This window comes from Mauremys reevesii, linkage group 5, assembly GCF_016161935.1.
Source record: "Mauremys reevesii isolate NIE-2019 linkage group 5, ASM1616193v1, whole genome shotgun sequence".
NCBI classification, from domain to species: Eukaryota; Metazoa; Chordata; order Testudines; family Geoemydidae; genus Mauremys; species Mauremys reevesii.
In genome coordinates, this window is record NC_052627.1 from 21757601 (window position 1) to 21780217 (window position 22617).

At 41.3% G+C, this 22617-nt stretch overlaps 1 protein-coding gene across 12 annotated transcripts in view; it reads right to left on the bottom strand.

Annotated features, from left to right (window-relative positions):
- Positions 1 to 22617, bottom strand: part of FAM13A (family with sequence similarity 13 member A) — a 208120-nt gene that overhangs the window by 62315 nt on the left and 123188 nt on the right. For 9 of the 12 annotated variants that reach the window (XM_039540440.1, XM_039540441.1, XM_039540442.1 and 6 more), the window contains one exon: positions 4364 to 4405. In XM_039540440.1, the coding sequence (XP_039396374.1) occupies positions 4364 to 4405 (42 nt within the window). Of the gene's footprint in view, positions 1 to 4363; positions 4406 to 18643; positions 18960 to 19054; positions 19132 to 22617 lie in introns of those variants that run through there. The other 3 variants (XM_039540445.1, XM_039540444.1, XM_039540446.1) reach the window with 3 other exon arrangements.

The following is a 22617-nucleotide window of genomic DNA, read 5'->3' on the forward strand; positions in this document are numbered from 1 at the left end:
ACTCATGAATCATGCTATTTTCTTTTTCCATTCCTTTGGTTTACGTCAGGATATGCCCACTGAGAAATTTCTTTTAAAAACAGTCTATATGACAGTGTAATTTCTGGAACATACACGTCACCACAGATCACTATTACCTTCTATTAGTTCAGCCCCACCAGGCTGGGCACAACTGCCCTTACTTGGAATTGACTTTGCCAGCTGCTGTTTGTATGTGAAACTGCGTTATCTAACACAGCTGACATTAGCTTTCCTGTTGTATAAGCTAAGTGGTCCAGAGCACTCTGTCTTATGTAACAATTTCAGTTCTAACGTTCACATGGCTTTCATTATAAGACATTCTGGAACACAGATACCCTTCAAGCACAAACAGGTCTGTCGCATCTTACGCTGGGGTTACGTTCCGCAGTCAGCGCGTAAAGCAAAAATCGCGGATAGTCAAAATTACATTGCGTGTAATGGCGGGCGGAATCACCCGCACTACAGGTACATTATTCAAATTGTTGTTTTTCTCTTTTGTTTTTGCCAACCGCGTAAAGTGGAAATCACGCATGTTAATGCGTGTAAGATGCGATAGACCTGGGCTTCTAGGACAAGCAATCACCAGTAAGGTTTTCCTTTTCTTTTATTATTGCAATATTCACATTGCAAATATTCAATACAGCACGGCTGAGCAAATGAACTAGATCTTCTTGATCAGGCTTACTTGAGTTGTATTCTCCCCCGTTGCCAGTAAAATCCCCCAAAGATGGATTTTTTTATTAGTATAGTTTAATAATAGTGTGTTAAGAACAGTTTTGATTCACAATAACATGCGGAACATCATTTAAGTACTAATTCTTGCCCTTCTTTTTGTTTGTTTGAAGTAAGATCAAGGAAAACAAAGTTGTTTCTCACTAGTCATGGATTACGAAATACAGAATCAAGTAAAAGAGTTTAATAAAAACATCGTGACATTCGCAAAAGTGATAGAATGTTCTGCTAGTTGGCAGAAGCCAAGTATTACGTAGCATTTGGAATATGAACAGCTCTTGTTCACATCCAACCAGCCTGTTACATAACGGTCTGCATGAAATTACTGTACTACAGTACAAACTTGCACCTTTAGAGACTAGCAAAATGATTTTTTGCTAGCATGAGCTGAGCAAGATCACTAGAATGGAACACACAGACAGGAGAGACAGACACATACAGAGAACATAGATAAGAGGACAAAGAGTGTGGAAGTATGCATACCAACAGAGTCTAATCAATTGATTGAGAGATTTGAAAGAGGGAAAAAAAAAAACTTTTTGAAGTGATAATTAAGATGAGGAGAGAGTGAAGAGGAGAGAAGAACTTAAAATAGATTCAATTGGTGTATTAACCCAACCCAACCATTCCCACCATTTGTTTTGTTTTAATTTACCACAGTTAGTAATCATAGTTCATTTAGTCATTGTTTTCTCTTTTTTCTCTTTTTAAAGTTTTTTGTTGCAAGTTTGCAAAATTCAAAGTTCAGGTTCTGTCACTTGAAGTTTAAGGTGTGAAAGGTTTGAATGTTTTTTGATGTGATGTGATGATTGATTCCAATTTGTGTCCATTTATTCTTTCCGACTGTTGTCCGGTTTGGCCAACATGGCAGAGGCAGGCACATGATGGCATGGATGGCATTGGTAGATGGTAGATGTTGAGGGCCTGTGATGTGATGGTGTGTGATGATGTTGTGTGATGATGTGGTGGTGTGAATGGTGTGGTGGACAGAGCTGGCTGTATTTTTTTGCAAGGATAGGTTGCTTCTCCTCTCATTCGATTAGACTCTGCCTGTTGGTATGCATACTCACACCTTTTCATTTTCTCATGTGGTATATATATATAATATGTGTGTGTGTGTGTTTTTGCATTATCGAAGAAGTAAGCTTTAGCTAAACAAAGCTCATGCTGAAATAAATTTTCTAGTCTCTGCCACAAGGTGCCCTTGTTTTTTTTTTTGGATACAGACTAACACGGCTGCTACTCTGAAACCTGTACTACAGTACAAACCCAGAAACAACTATACTCCTAGCAACCCACATCCCTATGTATTTACATTAATTATTCAACTGTTGAATCACATGAATAAGGCTGCAGACTACGTAAGCTGGGTTAACAGCAAACCAGGGCAAATAAAATGGACCACCACACAGACTTATGCACTGATCCAAAGGGCTCCCCCGGCCCCTTGCATGGAACAAAGCTGATTACAACACATGTCATCTGCTTCCCTGGAGCAGCAATAAAAATGTTAAAAGTCACATGGGAAAATCTGCCACCCACCACAGGAGCTCTGAACTGAAAAAGCACCAGCCGCTGCCCAGCCTGCGCTGGCTCCCCTGCCAAATCACCTCCACCTGGCACCTAGCCTAACATTTACACATTTCTGATGTATGATAAACAACAGCAAGAGTTACAAGCTGTTGGTTTTAATTAACAAGAAATTGCTTCTCAGTGTTGTTACAAAAGAAACAAGCTAGGCACGAGGACCGATATCACAAGGTGTGCTACCCCCTCTTTGTTCTTATTTGCCATTTCTTCAAACTACTTATTGGCTCTCATTTACTCCTCTTCAAATTTGCAAAGTACATCTTCCCATCCCATAGAAGTCACCCCCCCCTTCAGAGCTCTCTCATCCATTCCCATTAAAGCCAAACCTATACTTAAGAGACCACTTGAATCTTTCTAATTTCCTCCTCCTAAGAAATACTGTTCCTCTAATCCCACAGAGTCCATCCTTCCCTCTAATAGGCTTCTTGATTCTTCATCAATAACTCCACTCAAACCATGCATCCTAATCTCTCTTGATCACTCCAGCTCAACTGATATTCTCCTGGATCTTCTTTCCAGGAGATTTCTGCTCTAAGGGAGGTCACTGCTCTCACTAGGTCCCAAATCAGGAATGCACTTAGGCATGTGCTTAGTCCATCCCTCTTCAGAAAAGTACAGGCTTAAGAGCTTTCCTGAATAGGGATGCTTTCATGAGTCTGATCTTAAAGGAATATACACTTCATTTTTAACAGAAAGGAAACTCGAAGGAAAACAGTACGGTACATAATTAGTAAGAGTCCTTATTATATTCCCTCCACCTACCACAACCTCCAGGGTTAGTTAGAAGGAAGTATATCTGTTTCAATTTTTGTCCAATGATCTTTTATTTTTAGCTATTGTTGTAACAATATCTACAAGGAATTGTCTATTTTAGAGTAAAAATAAAACACAGCATTAAGGCGTAGTACAGAAATGAAAATGCAATGAGATGTGGGGAAGCTGCACAGCATGGATGCTACAGGTATCGATGTTAGGGTCTGATCTTACTTACATCTTCATTAATGATCTGGGAGGTGGAACGAACAGCATGTTAATGAAATTTGCAGATGATGCTAAAGTGGGTAGAGTTGCAAACACCAGGCGGGATAGAGAGACAACAATAAAGGAAACTAAAGAGGTTAGAAATATGGGCAGAAAATAACAAAAATGAGATTCCACAAGGAAAAATGTAAGATAAGGAAAAATAATCTGGAACACGTACACTAAATGGGAGGGAGAAACATGGGAATCAGTAATTCTGACAGAGAGCTAGGAGTGAAGTTTCTAGGCAACAACTAAAAGGGGAAGGGGGAAATACAGTGAGAGTCTACCAGTTTCGGAGTGTAAACACCAAAGAGGGAGGGGAATTATTCAGAGGGGTAGACAGAGGCATAGCTTGGAGTGATGGGCTGAAATTGTAGGCTACCTAGCAATCTGCAAATGTATCTCCACTGCTATAACAATCAATAAACCACCCCCCAAACACACCTTTCAAGATCTCTGAGTCCTACACAAGCCTCTCTCTCATACAGACAGATGGTAATTCCCCCCTGAACAGGCATGTCTGGAAGTGAGGCATTTTCTTATTTTCCTGCACTGGCTTCCTGCAATAGCAGGAAAGCTGCCACTGCATGGCTGCTAACTTTCAATCTGATTTCTGGGGCAGCGTAACTATGTGCTGTCTCTTAATCAGGGCTTGTGGCAAAGCTGCCACTGAGCTTGTACAGTAGGAGTTGTTTATAATGAATACTATCTAATGAATGAAGTTATGTAAGCAACATGAAAATCAAGTTCATCCGCTAACTGAAAAGTTTACTAGTCTGATGTTAAATCAAACCTCACGCCCACAAGCTTTCCATCTTTTTACATCTCAGAGGATTCACCCACCCCACTCGCTGCTGAGGTGATCATGACAGTAAACAATAATCTCAGACTTGATTAGAGACTGTTGGCACATTTCTGGCATCATCCCCAACATTATGTTAAAATATCAAGGCCTTCCCACACAGAGAAACCAACCAAAAGGAGGAGGAGTAAATACCTCAAATAGAAGGGTGACATGGGCCGCTCATCTTCTTGGGAACTAAAAATAAAACACATTTTTGAAGTTAGTATGTAGTTCTGTTCTTTATTTGCAAGTTAATTTGTTGCAAAACATTTGCTCTTTCAAAAACAAGATAAAAATAAAACACCATGTGTCTGGCCCAGAGGCTATATTTAATGCATGTATTTTGTTCTACAATAACTTATGGAAGGGAATTTTAAATTATAGTTCTCAAAGTCATGAAATCCCAACTAATTTTCCAGTGATCATGAATGTGGAACAATCTGCTGTAGAACTGTCCGGAGTCACTGCAGTTCTGCAGCACTTCAGGGACTATTCCCATAGCAACAATATAGAAATCCTGCCAACAGAATAACAGGGCCTTTTGCTTCGTGTAGTTCCAGAATTGAATAACCTTCTAGTAAAGGTAAACAGAAAAGCTTCTGTTAAACAAGGAAGATTATTTAAAAACATTTAAGATGCCAATTTAGTAACTAACTATGCATAGAGTGAAAAATTCCAGGCCTGATTCACCATGCAATATGCTGGTTTTACTCTACTTAAATGAAACTGAGTTGCGCTGGTATAAAACTGGAGTGGCACAGTGGTGAGTCAGGCCTGAATAAAACTCAATCATTTTAAAAATAAATATAGATAAAAAAAGCAGTTCCTCCTTGACTTGAGTCCATTGAGTCCCTGATTTGAGATTACTGGCCAAATTCAGCCCAGGTCCGACTCCATTGATTGCAGGGCTGTGCTGACAATTAGAATCAATTTAGCACTAAAGGATTCTCCTCTCTGAAGTGTTGTTCAGTGTTTCGCCTTTGTATTGTTTAAAGGCCCGTTTGTTCTAGCGCCCTGATCCTACTTACATTTACACATGTTCTTAATTTTCCTGCTGCCAATAGTCCAAGCCAATAGGACTACTCCCAACAGTAAAGTTAAGCACTTAAGTGTTTGTAGGATCAGGGCCTAGAAGTCTAATTGTGTCAGGAAACAGCTAGAAGTGTTTACATGTTTACTATTTGTAGTGTGGAAAAAAAGATTAGAGACTCATGTCAAGGAACTGTGTTGCAGTCTAGGTCATACCTAGTCAAGACACTGAACAGCAATTCAGTGTTCCTACTTCAGGAGTGGGATCTCCAGATTCTAAAGCAGATTGAACAGTGCAGGAAAATACTGTTTCTGGTATTATCAATTCCTATCCACAGATTGTAACACCCTCCTCCAACACGGTTATATGATCATCTCCTAGCCGCCATACAAACGCAGTGTTAGAACACAAACTTCCTTAATCAAGCCATACAAAAATAAATGTTATCGTCAGATGCATAGGGTAGATAGGCAAGTTTCTTGCCCCAAAGACTTACAATCTAAGTGCCTTATTTGGACACCCCTGCTCTATATGCATATAGGACATGATCCAAAGCCCACTGAAATCAGTGGAAGTCTTTCCAATGCCATCACTGAGCTGTGAATCAGGCCCATAAAGAACTGTGTAAATTTGGGGGTCTGTATAAATTATTTTAAACAAAATAAATAATCATAGTAAAAGATTTGAGAAACTCTCGTGCACTAGAAACAGAGCATTTATAGTCTTTCCACTGTTTCAGAAGCTTGATGTCAGGATCACAACCAGGACATAGGTGGTCATGCCCAATGGTAAGAGCCAGGGGGTGGCCAGGCCTCGAGACTAGCGTGGAGCCAGAGTCAAGAATCGAGACCTCAGGACACACCCAGGAGCATGGCTGGGAAGCAGAAGCTGAATGCCACAGCCAAAGGGTGAGCCAGAGATATGGCGCGAAGCAGAGCCAGGGGAGTCAAGGATGGAGAAGGGCAGGAATTGCAGTGGGCACAAGAACAGACGGGGCAGGAACAGGCACAGGAAGCAGGACCATGGAATGTGTTGAGCAGCCAAGCAAGCTCTGGCTGCTGCTGGGTTAAGTAGTAGCTTAGCTACACCCCTCACCCAGTGAGGAAGTGCAGTCAACCAGGCAGCCCGTGCCAGCTGTGCCCAGTGTGTGGCCAGGAGACTGATCCTGCTGCAGTGGTTCCCTGACCCTTAAAATATCATCAGCTCTTGAGAGGGAAATACAGCATCGTGGACTTCGGTCTTATCAGATAAATCAAGAGGGAAACTGATTTTGTTATATGAAAAGTACTGCTAATGTTTACGTTTACACACGGCTGGCCTAACACAGCTTACACTGAGTTAATTGAGTTAGATTTCATTGCAGTCTGGGTAAGCTCCCACGGCTTTAATGGGAGCAAAGCTAGGCCAGAACTGAGGACTTGCAAAACACCTACCCCCCAACTCCATGACTGGTCTGAGTTGTTAAACAGTGTAAAGTCGTACATTTACAAACGTATCTTGGTACATATCTTTAAGAACAGAGTAAACGTGAAAAGAAAGTCTCTGTGGATTTGTTGGTATAGGGCCAAACACTGTACTCTGACATACATCAGCAACTCCCTGTGGAGTCAAACGGAAGCTGTCTGAGCATCCAAGAGCTGAACTTGACCCAGAGCCAGCTACATACAGCTTTCATAAGCAAAATCTGCCTCGGGTTGTATTTACTGACTCTAGCCAATGCAATTACAGCCCCACCATAAACGAACACCAAATGTATCCATAAACAATTTAAAAATAAAAAAAAAACAGAATGAAATCACGCCAGCATAGAGAGAGTACTACAAGCATGTTTCTGCATTATCCTCTTCATCCCCCATTGAAGTGCAAGTAAGGGAAATGTCTAGACAAGATGACAGATACTGGTGTCACTAGATATTAAATAATCTTCATGATGAAATGACAGCTCCGTTCTCTGAGAAAACACCTGTGTTTTTAGGTTCCTCAGTGGTCTACAATTCTCAGGCAACATAAAATACCACAGAGAAGGGAATGGAGGCTACTGTTGAAGTTATGAGATCTGGCAAAACCCAGACTGACTCCTCTGTCGTGCAACACCAATGACTCTGCAGCATTCCCCTTCGTCTAACCGATCCAACAATTCAACCACCCATGGAAATTTTGTTGTTCATATCCATAGATTAGTTCTACATTGCTTGGGCAAGATTATGCTCGACTTTATATGGATGAGCAAGGGAGAGAGGGTAGGTGCAGTGGTTCCCCCACCTCCTGCACTGGCTGGTTTAGCTGTTCCTGTAAAGGGGAGCACACAATGCACTTTTCAGAGGTGCTGTGTAATCAGGCTCCCCTGTGCTAACTGTGTCAAGTCGCTTAGTTAGCAACTCTGTGTTTAAGGTCGGAATAACACCACCTCCCAGGAGTACTGAGAGCAATAGTTAGTGCTTGTAGAGTACTCTGAAGAATTAAAAGAGAGTCATGTAAGTGCCAATTATTATTATTATTGCTTTGTAGAAGACAAACTACAGCATGTGTGTACATAACACATTCTACAAAGACAAGCATTGAATAACAGAAAGAAGCTAATCACAACAACATACGCAGTCCTTATGTGTGTATATTAATCTGTGGCACATTCTTTATTAAATCAATAAAGTTTCTTATGATTCATAAGGCCAGAGGCAGAGTTTCCATCATTTACTCATTACACTTCAATAACATAACAGCTTTACTTATAGCCTGAATACCAGTACAGTCCCTATGGTCTAAGCAGAACATAAAAAAATAAAGCCGAAGTGCCGAACAATCCACAGTGCTGTCAGAATTTCTAAACATCAGTGTAATTTGGTACGACAACATAAAATGCCTTTCTGTCTAGAACAGGCACCAACTTCATCACAACCACACACATTGTCTTCCCCTATCTTAGGGCTACTAGTTACCGGTAGTTCCCAGGTCACAGAGAACATTACAATGACATTAAAAGGTCAAAATGACTTTCTTATATAGATATCCACTCTAGATTTTTTTTTGATGGGTTTGTTGGAGTGGTAGCATTAGTAGAAGTTGCTGTTTGTTTCAGTTATCATATTTTCATTTGATTGCTAGTAAAATCATTGCATTATGAGTTCCATTTAACAAGTTTTATATGTACACAAACATATTCACCACTAGATATTTTTGCAAAGTAAACCAGAAGAAAAACTATTCTGACAGCATTAGTTGGGGGGGTGGGGTGGTGGAACCATTTCATTTAGCTTATAGAGTTATGAATTTTCACAGGCTAAATAATAACCTTAAATGCTTTATAAAACTGTCTATACCCAGCAGCACTAACATACACCCACCTCTGGGATGAATGGTGGCAACTTATCATGTCACAGCACCTTCACAGGAAGAGGGGAAGACTTTGGACAGGAACACTGGTGTTACCCTAACCTTACGAAGTATGCTATGGTGCTTTGATATCCACAAAGAGCAGGTTCTCTCAGTTTCTAAGATCTATTCCAAAAAGCACATCCTCCCCCTGACAAGTGCATGTTAGTCACTTGATCTACTGTGCACTGGACGGTTGAAGACTTGTGTAAACCATGCTCAGATTTGAACCACTGGTTCCATGTAACCTAGGCATTCCCAAAAATCGGATGTTAGACCATCAAGCCCCCTGAAAATCCAAATAAAATTCCCATATATAAATTGTTACATTTTTAAAATTTAAAACTACATTTTGTAGCCTGCTGCTGTAAGGTAACACCTTGTTTACACAAACACACAAATTGTAGCACAAGCAGAATTGGGAGCATCATACAAGAGCTTTTAAACCAATTCCTACCTACTTTAATGCTTTGAAAAATCAGATGTGAGATATAAAAACCAAACCAATAAACATAATAAAAAATAAATAATAATTGGAGATATACCAATCTCCTAGAACTGGAAGGGACCTTGAAAGGTCATTGAGTCCAGCCCCCTGCCTTCACTAGCAGGACCAATTTTTGCCCCAGATCCCTAAGTGGCCTCCTCAAGGATTGAACTCACAACCCTGGGTTTAGCAGGACAAACCACTGAGCTATCCCTCCCCCCGAATATGATTTAAACCATAAAGGGTTATCTTCCAGTCATTATGCCATAAAAGTAGGATGGTAATGGATTTAAAAGTATTTTGCACAAGGCTCCTTTACTGCCAGCGACACTAAAGATGTTTCCTAAAAGAAAGATCGCTGACTGGCACAGTGAAACATTTTGTTCGGAGGGATCTATCATTAATGACACACAGCAAAAAGAGTTCCTCACCCTGCAACCTTTCAGAACACAGCCCTGAACAAAATGCTTGAAGTCCTTAAGAAATCTTAAACATTTAAGTGGACTGCACCATGTAATAGGAATTCGACAAGGACCTTTTCAGAAAGAAAGGATTAATTAGCACTTACCACTGTAAAACCAAGTCAACTGCTTGCACAGTGGTAGAATGAGTGAGCAATTCTAAAGTTAATTTCTGGTATATTCTAGACTTCTATAGTCCTCAGAAGAATATTCACCCATTAGAACCTGCTAGTCCTTCTGTAAACTACAGAACACACGTAGAAAATAATAACTATTGGGTTTTCGGTTGTAAACTATGATTTTCCACTCCCACCTCCCTGTTAAACGTTACACACTATTTACAGCCACAAGGCACTGAATATATATGGGGAGGGGAGAAGTGATTTAAGTTAATAGTTGTCTGTTCAGCTGCCATTCACTGGCATGGCTAAGCAGTTGACTGGGGAGCAGAGTGGACTAACTCTGCTCCAGACGGGTATATGTTTCCCACAATTAGGATTTTGAACAGCCATGCATGGCACTTTCAGACAATCCTTCAAAAGGAGGCAGTTTCTCACTCACCCCTCAGCAACATCTAAATCCTGACCATGTCCTTGCTGCTAAAAAAAAAAAAAAAAAAAAATCTCAATGCATTTATCTTTAGTTGTCCTTGCTGCTAAAGAAATGTTGCAATTCCTGTCTCCTACTGAGCTGATGAAAAAAAATCTTATTTGAAAGATTGGGAGAATGCCAGTAATGTTCCCTAGCTGATGTAACACTTAATAGGAGACATGATCTTTAAGCAAATATTTTTCTTATGGAAAACACACAAAGCATTATCCATAAAGAATAAAACAAGATAATATTTAATGCAATAACATCCAGGAAGTTTGAACTGTTTATTGATACACTGTCATAATCCAAAACAACACTCTTGCGCTATATTTAGCCAGCGGTCAATAGCCTGGCAGGAACTGTGCCATGCAGGTAACACACTGTAAGGGATGTATTCATGAACTCTGACTCAGGTCAAGTCAGAAGATGGTTATTGTTTTTTCTGAAAAAAACTGACCAACACACAGAGAGAGAGAGAGAGAGTGAACTTAAATTTCTGAATGCTTATAAAATACAGAGCTGTACCATTGCTTTCCCTGGGCCTTCATAAGGGTGGACTGCATTGGCTCCCCAAAGATGTTCCCGCCATCATATGGCAAGTTCTTAAGGTTCCACTGTGCCTCTGGTTGAAGGCCAAACATTCACAGTCAATGCATCTGTGAGTATCTATCCTGGAAGCTATTTCCCTTCCTTTTGCAACATGGTCATTACAGGTAGGCTGTACCTGCTGCTGGCCTGTGTTCATGCTCTCAGTGAAGAGCATTTTTTTTTAAATATTCCTCATATTTCTTGTTAGATAAAATAAGAGAACAGGCGAGCCTTTCCCAGAGCTTGAGCTAATTCTTGTCCATTTGGACTGATAGTTTTTAATGAGGGTAACCAGTACTGAGGACAGATAAACTTTCCATCCCAGGATATCCCGGAATCCTGGCCCCAGGATGCCAAATGGCCAATCTTGTCCTTGGCTACAGTTCTCCACAACCACACCCTTGTCAGAAAGGGAGCTCTACAAAGGTACAAAGGCTGGGAAGGACCTTTATTTTAATCCTTCGATTGTTTTAAATTAGAATAGTTCAAAATGTACTTTGACTGAAAGGTCAGTGTTTTGCACTGGAGACAAAGAAGCTAGACATCAGCAGGGTATGCTACTCATCCAAGGTCATGTTTTCCTACGGCCATGCCATAGACTGCATGTTTGTTCTGTCCCCAAAAGTTAGATAAAAATAAAGGCTCTCCTTTCCTTTCCATTGCATTTCAAAAAGCTATTCTGGACTGCAAAGTAAATCAATTTATTTTTTGTCACAACACTATCTTTATGGAAATAATGTTGTTGCTACTTTTAATACAGCCAAACGGAGGAGCCATGGAAAAGCCAATGGTATCAGTTTACTACTGGTATCTATGTTAAAACAGGTTTTGTTATTTTGGGCTCAACTGGGAGATCTGCTATTCTGAGACCAAAAAGGCATCACAGTCTAGTTTTCTTCCTTCTATTCAGAATGAGCGTGTCAGGCTAATCTACATGTGTAAGAGACAGCAACACTTTTCATTTGCAAAAGATTTTAGTGGCACTTTTTGGTTTTGCTTATTTTGATATTCAATATTTATAAATCTCTATAGAATATTTCGTAATGAAGTTATTGGAAACAAACAGTCCTCACAAAAAGCCAGTATCTTATGGTATGGTAGTATTTTGCACCAAATGTATAAGTTTTCCCCACAGATTCTTCAGCACTCCATTATTTTTTAAAGCCGATGTGGTTTGAGTGAAAGGTGCAAGATTGAAATACCCGATTCATCTTTATTGCATGTGATTTCTTAACATCACAACTGTTCCCTTGTACTCCCCTCCTCCACAACCCTGGGCGAAAGGGAAGGATTGCTAATGAGAAATATTATCAGGCTATTTCAGGTTCTTTGAAGAGACGAAGCTGCAGACCAAAAACATTAGCAATAATACTGAGGTGGGTGATGGAGAAAAAAGAAAGGAGAAGGCATAACAACTAGTAGAAATAAAATCCAGCTTCCTTTATGCAAATAAGAAGAAACAAGTTTAACTTAATGTTGTAACACAGCTGTTTCAGCACACTGAGTGGTCACCATTAAAAATCAACGTTTACTTCAGTTATTAAGAGATATCATTGTGATTTCCTACTTTAATTACAGAGGGGGTGCTGTGGTATTTCAGAAACCACTGTATAGTAACTGTTGGCATATCCTGACTTTTTTTAAACAGAGACCAGTGCTCTTCAGTAGTTCTGTGGATGCCCTAAAGATCAACTTTCATATCCAGCAAATTTCAGAAAGATTTTATGTCTGTAGCACTTCTCTTCCCAATGGCCTCAATGCAGTAAAGTACTTAAGGACGTGTATAACTTTAAGCATGTCAGCAATCCCACTGAAATCAAGTTAGGAAAATAAGTACTTTTACTGACTGGGGCCTACGCAACAAAGCATTAAGACAGCTATTCAATAACAGTTATCTTTCTTCTAGAGCCATGCCACATATATATAATCTAAAAGGCCCTTAACAATATTTCAGCGACCAGGTTGGCATTGACTTAGAAGGTCCAGAGGAGGCTCCTACTCTATGTTCCACAAAACCTGAGCTTTTCTCTCAAGGTGTCTCATCCAAGGGTTGACCCAAGTAGACCCTGCCTTAGCTTATAAGATTATGGCTTGTGGGGGTATGACTGCAGGCTGCGAGGAAGGCAGGATGACCTCTTAGTATGAGATCTCCATATTAGATATCAACGTGGGTGAGCCTCTGTGTTGATTAAAGCACTGATTTATCTGGCATTAAAAGAATGGCCAATTTTATAACAAAAAAAAGAGAAATGTGCAGAATCAGTATGTCATACCACTGAGACGGTCTTATTAGCTAACCTATGTCTCAACAACAAGACTCAGGCATCAGTACCAAGTCTATAATGGGAAGTCATTCTCTTTTAACCCTAGAGAAAGCCACTATACAGTATATGCATGAATCATTTAAACCACTACTAAGTATCTACATGTGCACTGCCTCAATAATATACACTGATTCCTAAGGACAAGGAGATGAAGGACTGCAGACTCAATAACAGCAGTGACACTTCCTTCAGCCTGGCCAGGGTTTTGCTGTATATTTTGCCAGTGTTCTCTCATTACAAAACAGCGGTGTGGAAAGAGACATTAATTTAATAAGGCTACCATTTTGGGGCAGAGGTCACAGTTTTCAAGGTAACCGTGAATTTGAATGAAGTCCATGACCCATCAGCAGTACCTCCTATCCCACAGAGCTCGGCCTGGCTCCCGTTCCAGGCATTTGACCTGGCCCACTCCGGTTTGGCGCATCCACCCTTCCGTAGATGGAGACAGAGGGGCAATGAGCCAAATTTGATCAGCGTTGTGACCTAGCACATGGGATTGCAATGCCACTCAGATTTGGCCCATCTGTCCCTCTGTCTCCATCGATGGAGTGGTGTTATGACCATGTGGGCCCTGTTCCAACACCCAGAGCAGGGAGCCAGGCCGAGTCCCAGAAGACAGGAGCCATCGCAGAAGGGTGAGTGTGGGTGAGCTTGCTCTCCAACACCCCCCTATGGTTTCCTTGCTCCCCACTTTCCCTGACTTATCTTTTTCCTCACACCTCTGTTCTGAAATTTATTAAAAATGTCTGTGACAAAACTCTAGCGCTAATTATAACATAGCACGATAAGCAGAGTGGAACCACCCCCTTCTCACTGCAAATTACAGTCCATATTTACATTTAACTTTGTTTATTTGTATGTGGTGGAAACTTATGATTGTGGAATTCTGTACAATGATTTTCCTCTCGTATCTTGTTATATTACTGATAGGTTTGTCTTTGTAAGCTGCTGTAAATAGTATTCAACCCTGTTCCTTTCTTTTTTTTTTTTTAAGATTAAAATTAGTTGAGGTTTATGATTAAAAAAAAAAAGAGAGAGAGGGGGCAGCATTTTCTCTCCTTATTTGCGGTTTGGCAACGTTCTCCAGTAGGATAAAATCAGAAAATAGGTTAGAAAGAGGTGGAAGGAATGACTCCAAGTGTACTCCAGCCAAAGTTGCACCCTTTCCTACAATTTAACAGTGGCAAGTTGTACAATCGCTTACACACACACCTTGCATAATAATGGAACGAAACTGACTATAACTGCAGGCTTTTTTGTTTCAGGATTGCTTCTAAAATGTTGATGGGTGTCAAGTGAACATTGTTGAGAGGCCCAATCTTTCAGTATAAAAAGCTAGATTTTCTTCTCTAATCTGCCGATTCTGGCAAGAGAAAGTGATCAAACATGGTTACAGATAGCTCAAGTTAACAATACTATATTTCATTCACAAAGTTTATCACATCCAGAATATTTATCACAGAAAAAAAATTGGAGGCAAAGCTTAATACATGAGAAGATTTACAGATCAGATTGCACTTTAGGAGCTGGAAGCCAACTCGCATTGGAGTCAATGGAAAGACTCCCATTCAATGGTTTCAGCGAGCACTGAGTCACAGAGCTAGCAGATCAGGCCTGGGACTTGAAGTCAAGAGATATGGACTGTATTCCTGGCTCTGTCATGGCCTTCATATCTGACCTTGCACACGTCATTTATTATCGGTACCTCAGTTTCCCCTACCTGTAAAATGGGTTTAATAATTCCAACCCCCTACCCCCAGAGTTAAACTGTGAAGCTTATTTCACTAATGTTTGTAAAGCACTTTGAGTTCCTTGGAGGGAAGGTGACACAGAAGTCCAAAGGATCAATATGATTTCATCAGGCTTATCTTACAATATGACTTTCTGATCAGCTGCTCATTGCTCTGAAAAAGAAAAGCTAAAATAAACAACCTGACTACAGTTCCAACAAGAAGAAAACAAACTAAAATAGGAACGTTTTACTCCAGCTAAAATACAGTTGTACTCATAAAAACAGACCGTAAATGAAACAATCAGATTGGGAACGAAGGGAGTTCGGCATCACCAGCAACCCAATTGGAAATCATTAGCCACACTCCTCAGCCCATAAAAGGGTTTAAAAATATCTGACATGGTTTTCTTACTCCTTCCTCCAATTTGTTTATTTCTGGCAGAGTGTAAAAACATTAGAGGTCACTGACTGCACACAGAATCTAAATCACATACATGGCTCTCTTAACGGCCAGCTCCTTGAGCCTGAGATGTGGCAGGTACATTTTGCAAAAGCAGCCTCATGAAGTCTGTAATATGATACATACACTCAGCTAGAATAAATAAGATAAAATATGAGTCAATAGTACTGCTAATAAGATAACTTAATAAAATGATGTTACTGTTATTCAGAAGAATACTTAATGTATTAACTCAGCGGTTCTCAAACTGTGGGTCGGGACCCCAAAGTTGGAGAAACCCTGTTTTAACTAAATGAAATGAAAAATGTCATTGACTGATGCTGACTTTGAAAAACAGGAATGTGGTAAGTGTTTTGGGAACAGCGAAGTACCAGCTGCACTCAGCATTCCACCTCATGTGCCACAATAAAGTGCGTCCTGGGCAGGCATACTGTGTTTCTCTCTTACAAAGACAGCATGCCTAGTCACATACCATTCCTTAGATAAACATCTATATATGGTATGAAATGCATATGTCCAGTACACATGGTTATGTGCATACATAATTATATAATATTATGTGATATCTAGACAGACCTTCCCCTACATGAATATCTTGATTAGAGCTGGGCAAATTTTTCAGCTGAAACTTTCTTGGCTGAAAAATGGAGATTTGGGTCAACCAAAACATGTTGCCAACGTGTGTCTATTTTGCCAAAATGCTTCGGCTGAAATGAAAACAAAACAAAAATTCAGAAGTATTAAAATGGTTCATTTTGTCATTAACAAAATGAAATATTTTGATTTTTCGGGCTAGATTCAGATATAGATCAAGGAACAACAGTTGTGGACATAGCACAGACACATCACAGAAAGATGGTCTGTGTCCCCAAGACCTTACAATCTATTTTGTGCTTATGAGCCCCGGTCCGCGATGCAGAGGTCCATCCACACAGATCTTATTGAAGGATTCAGGCCAGAATTTGGTGGTTGCTGGGAAGAGATTTGTTTTCTGAAAAGGGAGAAGGGGACTGAAGCTCATGGTACAAGTGCTTCCATTTGCTAGTCTGTGGAGTAGCACTTGAAGTTGTCATTAGCCTGCCTATCAAGTAAGCCAATGGGAGCCGTGCACCCAGGAATCTAAGGCTCTGTCTTCGCTGCTGAAAAAATATGTTTTACCACAGGTGTCAAGTATCAGAGGGGTAGCCGTGTTAGTCTGGATCTGTAAAAGCAACAAAGAATCCTGTGGCACCTTATAGACTAACAGACGTTTTGCAGCATGAGCTTTCGTGGGTGAATACCCACTTCTTCGGATGCAAGTGTACTGTACCGCACATCAGCTCTCCAGCTGCAAAGTATTAATGGTGCCAAGGCACTGCAGTTTTATCACGAAGTAAACTAAGCAAGGTCAACACCTGGTGCCTTGTCTCCGTTAGGATAGGTAAGACACAGGGATTCCACTGTAAACCTCCCCCCACACACACCTTTTCTGCAGTGAAACGACAGCATAGAAAGAAAGACGATATTAGGTTAGGGAGTTCTAGGAGAGAATGATGTTGTAGGGTGCCTGCAGGACTTTATGTGCATCTGCCTAGTTAAGGGAAATTAGGGGGTGTAGAAACCAAGGAGATACAATATTCGTGTGTCTATTCTAAACTGTTACTTTAAAATAGGAAACCCAAATGATTCTACACCACATGCACAGTTTCATCACCGACTATGAATTTTAAAAAAGCTTCCTTTTTTAATCAACTGCATTATTGTTCAAATACATTGCATTTATAATTGCTCTCAAGTTAATCATTTCAACGAACAGAAACAAGGAGCATAGTCAAGACAGCCCTGTGAATAAGAGCTACTTTCCCCAGCAGAGCACACCTTTACAGTCAAGAGGCTGCTACAGGGAACACAGTAACAGCCATTGGTTCTGACAGCGGAGAGACAGTATCTTGGAACTGAAATCAGCACAGTGAATATTCAATCCTGTAAGGCACAGGCAGTATTTCTGTTTCTCTGCTGACATCAACATGAAGGCCTCTTGACTGCATTACTGCAAAACAGAGCTGCCTGCATAGGACTGATTCTCCATGTTCCACAGTACATTGAGTCCAGGATAGGGCAATAAGATTTGGACATCAAATTCAATTACTATTTATCATTGCAAAGAACATACAGCAACTTCAGAGAAGCTGTTAAAATAACAACGCTAACTCCTTAGAACAATGTTGAAAAAGCAGGATCACTCACTTACTGCATTTACTGGTCTTTAGTTTGCACTGAAGGTGACTATTCACCATATTTTATTGAAGAGAGAGGCAAACACAACATTTAGAAAATTAACACACCAACCAGCAAAAATATTAATAATGACACAATCAAGGGATTGATTACATTTCCCCCTAACTGGTTATATATTTCCATGTTAAGAGCCCAGTAACAGTTTACCTTACCCTGTTTTAGCACAGGCACACATCAGCACACAGTGCTAAGGAGCTGTGTGTCCAGGGGCTATCTTTCCCCCTGTTTCTAAGGCAACTACAAAGGAGGATTACACCTGACATGTATCTGGGTGAAAGTATTCAGAGGATCAGGGCATCTCTAGTTGTGTTCTGTCAGTCCAGCTGTTAATTCTTCATTCCTGCACTACAGCTATACACTACAGGAAAGGGATGGGAAACTCCTATCAACCAATATGAGAGAAATTTACAAAGGCAAAAACGGCTTTTAAGCACTCAAATCCCATGAAAAGTCAATGGGATTTGGGTATCTAAATCTCTTAGTGCCCTTTCAAAATACCTGTGTCATCATGGTAGGCTCCCCGGAAAGGAACAGGGTCATTTTTGTACTAAGCACTGAAATCAGGGGCGCTGGAACAGTTTTTATAGTGAGGGTGCTAAGAGCCATTGAACCAAACTGTAAATGCTGGATATAATGGAAACCACTGCAAGCCAGGGGGTGCTGCAGCACCTCCCGCACCCTTAGTTCCAGCACTTATGACTGAAACCTTCACACAGAAAACAAAGCAAAGATGTGGCTCATACGCTCCAAAGGAGTAAGGAGCTGGTCAGACACATCCTGTAAACATGCCTCAGGAACTCTAGAAATTCAGCTATTTGCTATAAAGAATATGCAACTAGGTTTGAAGTGGAGGAGGTTAAGGAGGCAAGTCTAGTATTTTACATTGAGCTAATCAGGAATAAGACGAACTTTTAAACAACTACACAAGTTTCGCTCAGCAATGAAAGAAAATGATATCCTGTAAACTGTCAGAAAAAAGTCATCCATACATAATATACAGTGCTATTACAATGCACAAGTACTACTGCCATTGCATCACTTCAACCCTGGTAATGATTAATGTCTACATGAATCCAAATCATAGCTAGTAAAAAAAAAACCAGCAATATACCTTTGCAGAGGCATGATTTCACAAGCCATTCCTGAAATGAAAGTCTATATTGGTAACATACAACTGTTTCTTCCACAACCGGTTTTTCTCTGCAGAGAAGGTCTTCTCACACTACCAACAGTGCATTCCTATTTGCTAGCCACAGAGAGAGGCGCGGGATTACCACTGCACTAGGCTACACAGAGAAAACTCACTGGAGAATACAGCAAGCTACTATCACCCAAGGAAGCTAGCGAAGTACTGTACCCTCTCCAAACTTCTCCGAGTAAAAGTAATGCTGTCTTATCTGCTGCTTCACTGTGCTACAATATGCTGCTGCTGCTGCAGTACTCTTTGACCTTTTGTTCCAGAGAAGCAGCTGAAGCATCTAGCCAATCAGGAATAGCAGCTGCAACAGTTCTGTCTGCCTACCTCCTCCTCTTCTGTGGGCTTGCCATCCTGGTAACTTGAAACTTTCCCCAACAACGATTCCACTGCTGAGGCTGACAGTCAGAGGACACGCAACCAATGGCTGCTCCTGAGAAAAGCACACGCAGCCTCGTAAGGAGACAAAAGGTTCCAGTAAGAAACTGCATTGACACGAGGAAGTAATTGCTAGTCAACCAGACTAAGATCACCAGCAAGATTAAAAAAAAACCCAACAACACAGGTATCATCAGCAGGAATGTGTGTGTGTGCTTTTAAATTGACGTGACTACGCGAAAAGGCACAACAGGTTTCTCTAGGGGAAACATTCTACGTGATCCCTGTGCATGCCATGCCTGCTTCTATTTCCTGTCGATATTTGTTTTCACCCTGCTGCAGATTGCAGTACTGACTCCAGACCTGTGACATCACGTCAAGCACGTAGCTCTCGCTTCTTGGGGGAGGACAAGAACAGAACATCTTTTGATGCAACCCCTTGCGTCTTGCTCTTAATAAACAGAGAGTTGCCACCAACCACTGGGAGCCAGCCACATACACACAATCAATGAATGTCAAACCCAAGCAAGTTGGAAAAACAACTGGTTTCTAATGACTAAGGGATTGGATGGGTCCTGAGTCACAGTGAAAAAATAAAAAAATAAAATGTGTAGCTTTAGGGGTTTAAACAGCCATAAAGTCATGTACATAATCCAAGGGAGAGCAGAATACAGTTGTACTGAAAATGCAAGTTACAGCTGTTGAGCCATTAAGTGGAAGAGATTTTTTTCTTTCAAGTGAATTTTGTGCAAGTCAAAAGTGCCAGACTGAAAGCCCTGGTGACTGAAATCTATTTGTCCTCAGAACAGGCAAAACATGGGAAGCAGCAGCACTTCAGTTATTCTTTAACTATATAGAGCACCTAACACAGACAGTAATTTCAGTTACTGTCTGTAGGTGCTACCGCAAAGCAAATAATTAATAATAATGTTAATGTAGTGCATAGAGGCCAACCAGGTTAGGCCCTCTTAGTCTACAGTAGAAAGGATGCTATACCAGCAAACGCTCCTAGTCTAGATGCAGCTTATACTTGCAAAAAGGTGCTTTTGCTGGTAGAGGTTATACCAGTTTCCCAAAAGAAACAAGCTACAGTGGCAGAAGTACTGTTATACTGATATAATTTCATTTACACTAAAGCTGTTGCCAGTATAGAAATGTCATTTAAAAATATATATATCACTCCTGAATGGACACTACTATACTGGCATAAATTGCTAGCACAGACCCAACCTTAGAGGCGACTGGAAATGCTACATACCTAAGCAAGATGCCAAACTTCTATCCTTTTTGTTTACAGCACAGATACAATTTAATGAAACACTGAGCAAAGCCTCTTGCTAAATTCCCCATAACTGAACTAGAAGTTTATTTGTGTTTCAAAAGTGTCATCCTGAGTTTTAAATGAGTGACTAAGAAACATCGAAAATACAATGATCTATTCCAGCCATGCGGACAGCTCCGTGGTGGAGCTGTGCGGCCTAGTGAACTGGACTAATGGTATAAGATTGAGATACAACCAAACTGTCTCCCTTAGACACCTACTAGCTGCAAAGGGATTCTCAAGGAATCACTGCTATCCTCAGCAATGTGTGACAATGTTTCTAAAGACATTAAGAATGCTTAAGAATGCACCAGCCAACTCTCTCTCTCTAACCCTTAATAATGACCACCATTTATTATTTGTATTGTGGTAGTGCCAAGGAACCGCTGTCATGGACCAAGGCCTGTACAAACACAACAAAAATATGGTCCCTGCCCCAAAGAGCATAAGCTTTAATGCCAGAAATCAGTCTCTTAATAACAGTGGACCAAACTGAAACCTAGTATAAGCAAGCACGACTCTAGTAACTTCAGTGAAGTTGCATCAGGTTTGATGTAAACACCCTTCAGTGTTCAGCAATTATAAAGAAAAAGCATCAAAGTAACTGAATCTTTGCAATAAAATTGAGCAGATATTCTAATTACTTGTACATTTTTTCTAATATTTTACAGTATATACAGTTACTGCCGTTGATATAAAAAAGATGCTAAAATGCTTCGGTAATTAGACATCTCTGAAATGCAGCCATCTCTGACGCTGAGGGTAAAAAGCACACATCACACTACACAAAAGTGCAAGGAGGTGAAATTCTCACCAAGTACACAGCATACATTCCCTACTCTTATGGAAAATACCATGAGATCTTTCATACACACCACAAAGAGACAGAACCTTCATTTAAGTAATATGTCGCTAGCCTGACTCGTGTACTCTACTCTACCACTTCTATCCTGGTTTTAAAATCCATATATCAGGATAGACCTATTGCACAGCAGGGAATGAACAGAACAGGGCAGTCATCAAGTGGTCCATCCCCTGTCATCTAGTCGTAGCATCTGGCAGTCAGAGGTGGGGTTGCAGATTTGATTTCTCCTCCCCAACCACACAGAGGATCTGAGTCATAGGTGCCGACCTGGAGCACCCACGGAAAAAACTTAGCGGCAGCCAAGCTCCTCCCCCCCCTCCCAGCGCCTCCTGCACGCCAAGGAACTCTCAGGGACGGGTCACGCTCAGGCTAGGGAAGGGGTGGGGCGAGGGTGACCAGATGTCCCGATTTTATAGGGACAACCAGTGGTGAGCTGGAGCAGGTTCCGACAGGTTCCCAAGAACCGGCTGCTAAAATTAGACCTCCGTGGAGAATCAGTTGTTAAAGGGCCAGGAGGTGGGCAAAGAACTCTGGTCCGCGGGCCGGACCATCCTATTGCTCCCAGGATTCCCAGCTGGGGAGGCTGAGGCTCCCCCGGCCCTTCCCCTGTTTCCCCCCAGCTGCAGCGGGACGAGCCGCCCCGGAGTTGTCCTGCTGCTTTGAGCTGCCGGCAAGGTAAGGGGAGAAGGGGCTGCAAGCTCTAGGGCTGCCGAGGGGGCAAGTGGGGCAATTTGCCCCAGGCCCTGCAGGGGCCTCCGGCCACACGAGTATGTGTCCCCCTGCCCCGGCCCCTCCCTCGCTCCCCCCCCTTAAATCACAACTTTTTATAGGGAACCGGTTGTTAAGATTTTGGCAGCTCATCACTGGGGACAACCCCAATTTTTGGAGCTTTTTCTTACATAGGCACCTATTACCCCCGACCGTCTGTCCTGATTTTTCACACATGCTATCGGGTCAACCTAGGCAGGGCGAGGTTGGGGAAGAGGCGGGTGGGGATGGGGCTTGAGGAAGGGGTGGAGTGGGGGCGGGAAGAGGTGGGGGGGGCTTGGAAGAAGGGGTGGGCTGGGAGAGGAGGAAATCGAGCACCCCCCAGGTAGAGAGAAAGTCGGCACCTATGATCTGAGAAAATCTGTTTTAACAAGGTGATTATATTATTAATAATACTTTATATGGATTTTATTTTATTTAGATCTTAGGCTCTTCAAGCCAGCGACTGACTCTGACTCCGGGTATGTACCTGGCCCAGCACAATAGAGCCTCAATCTCAGCTGGGGCCCCTAGCCACTAGCGTAAAGCAAATAAATAATAAATAGTTGACACAGTATT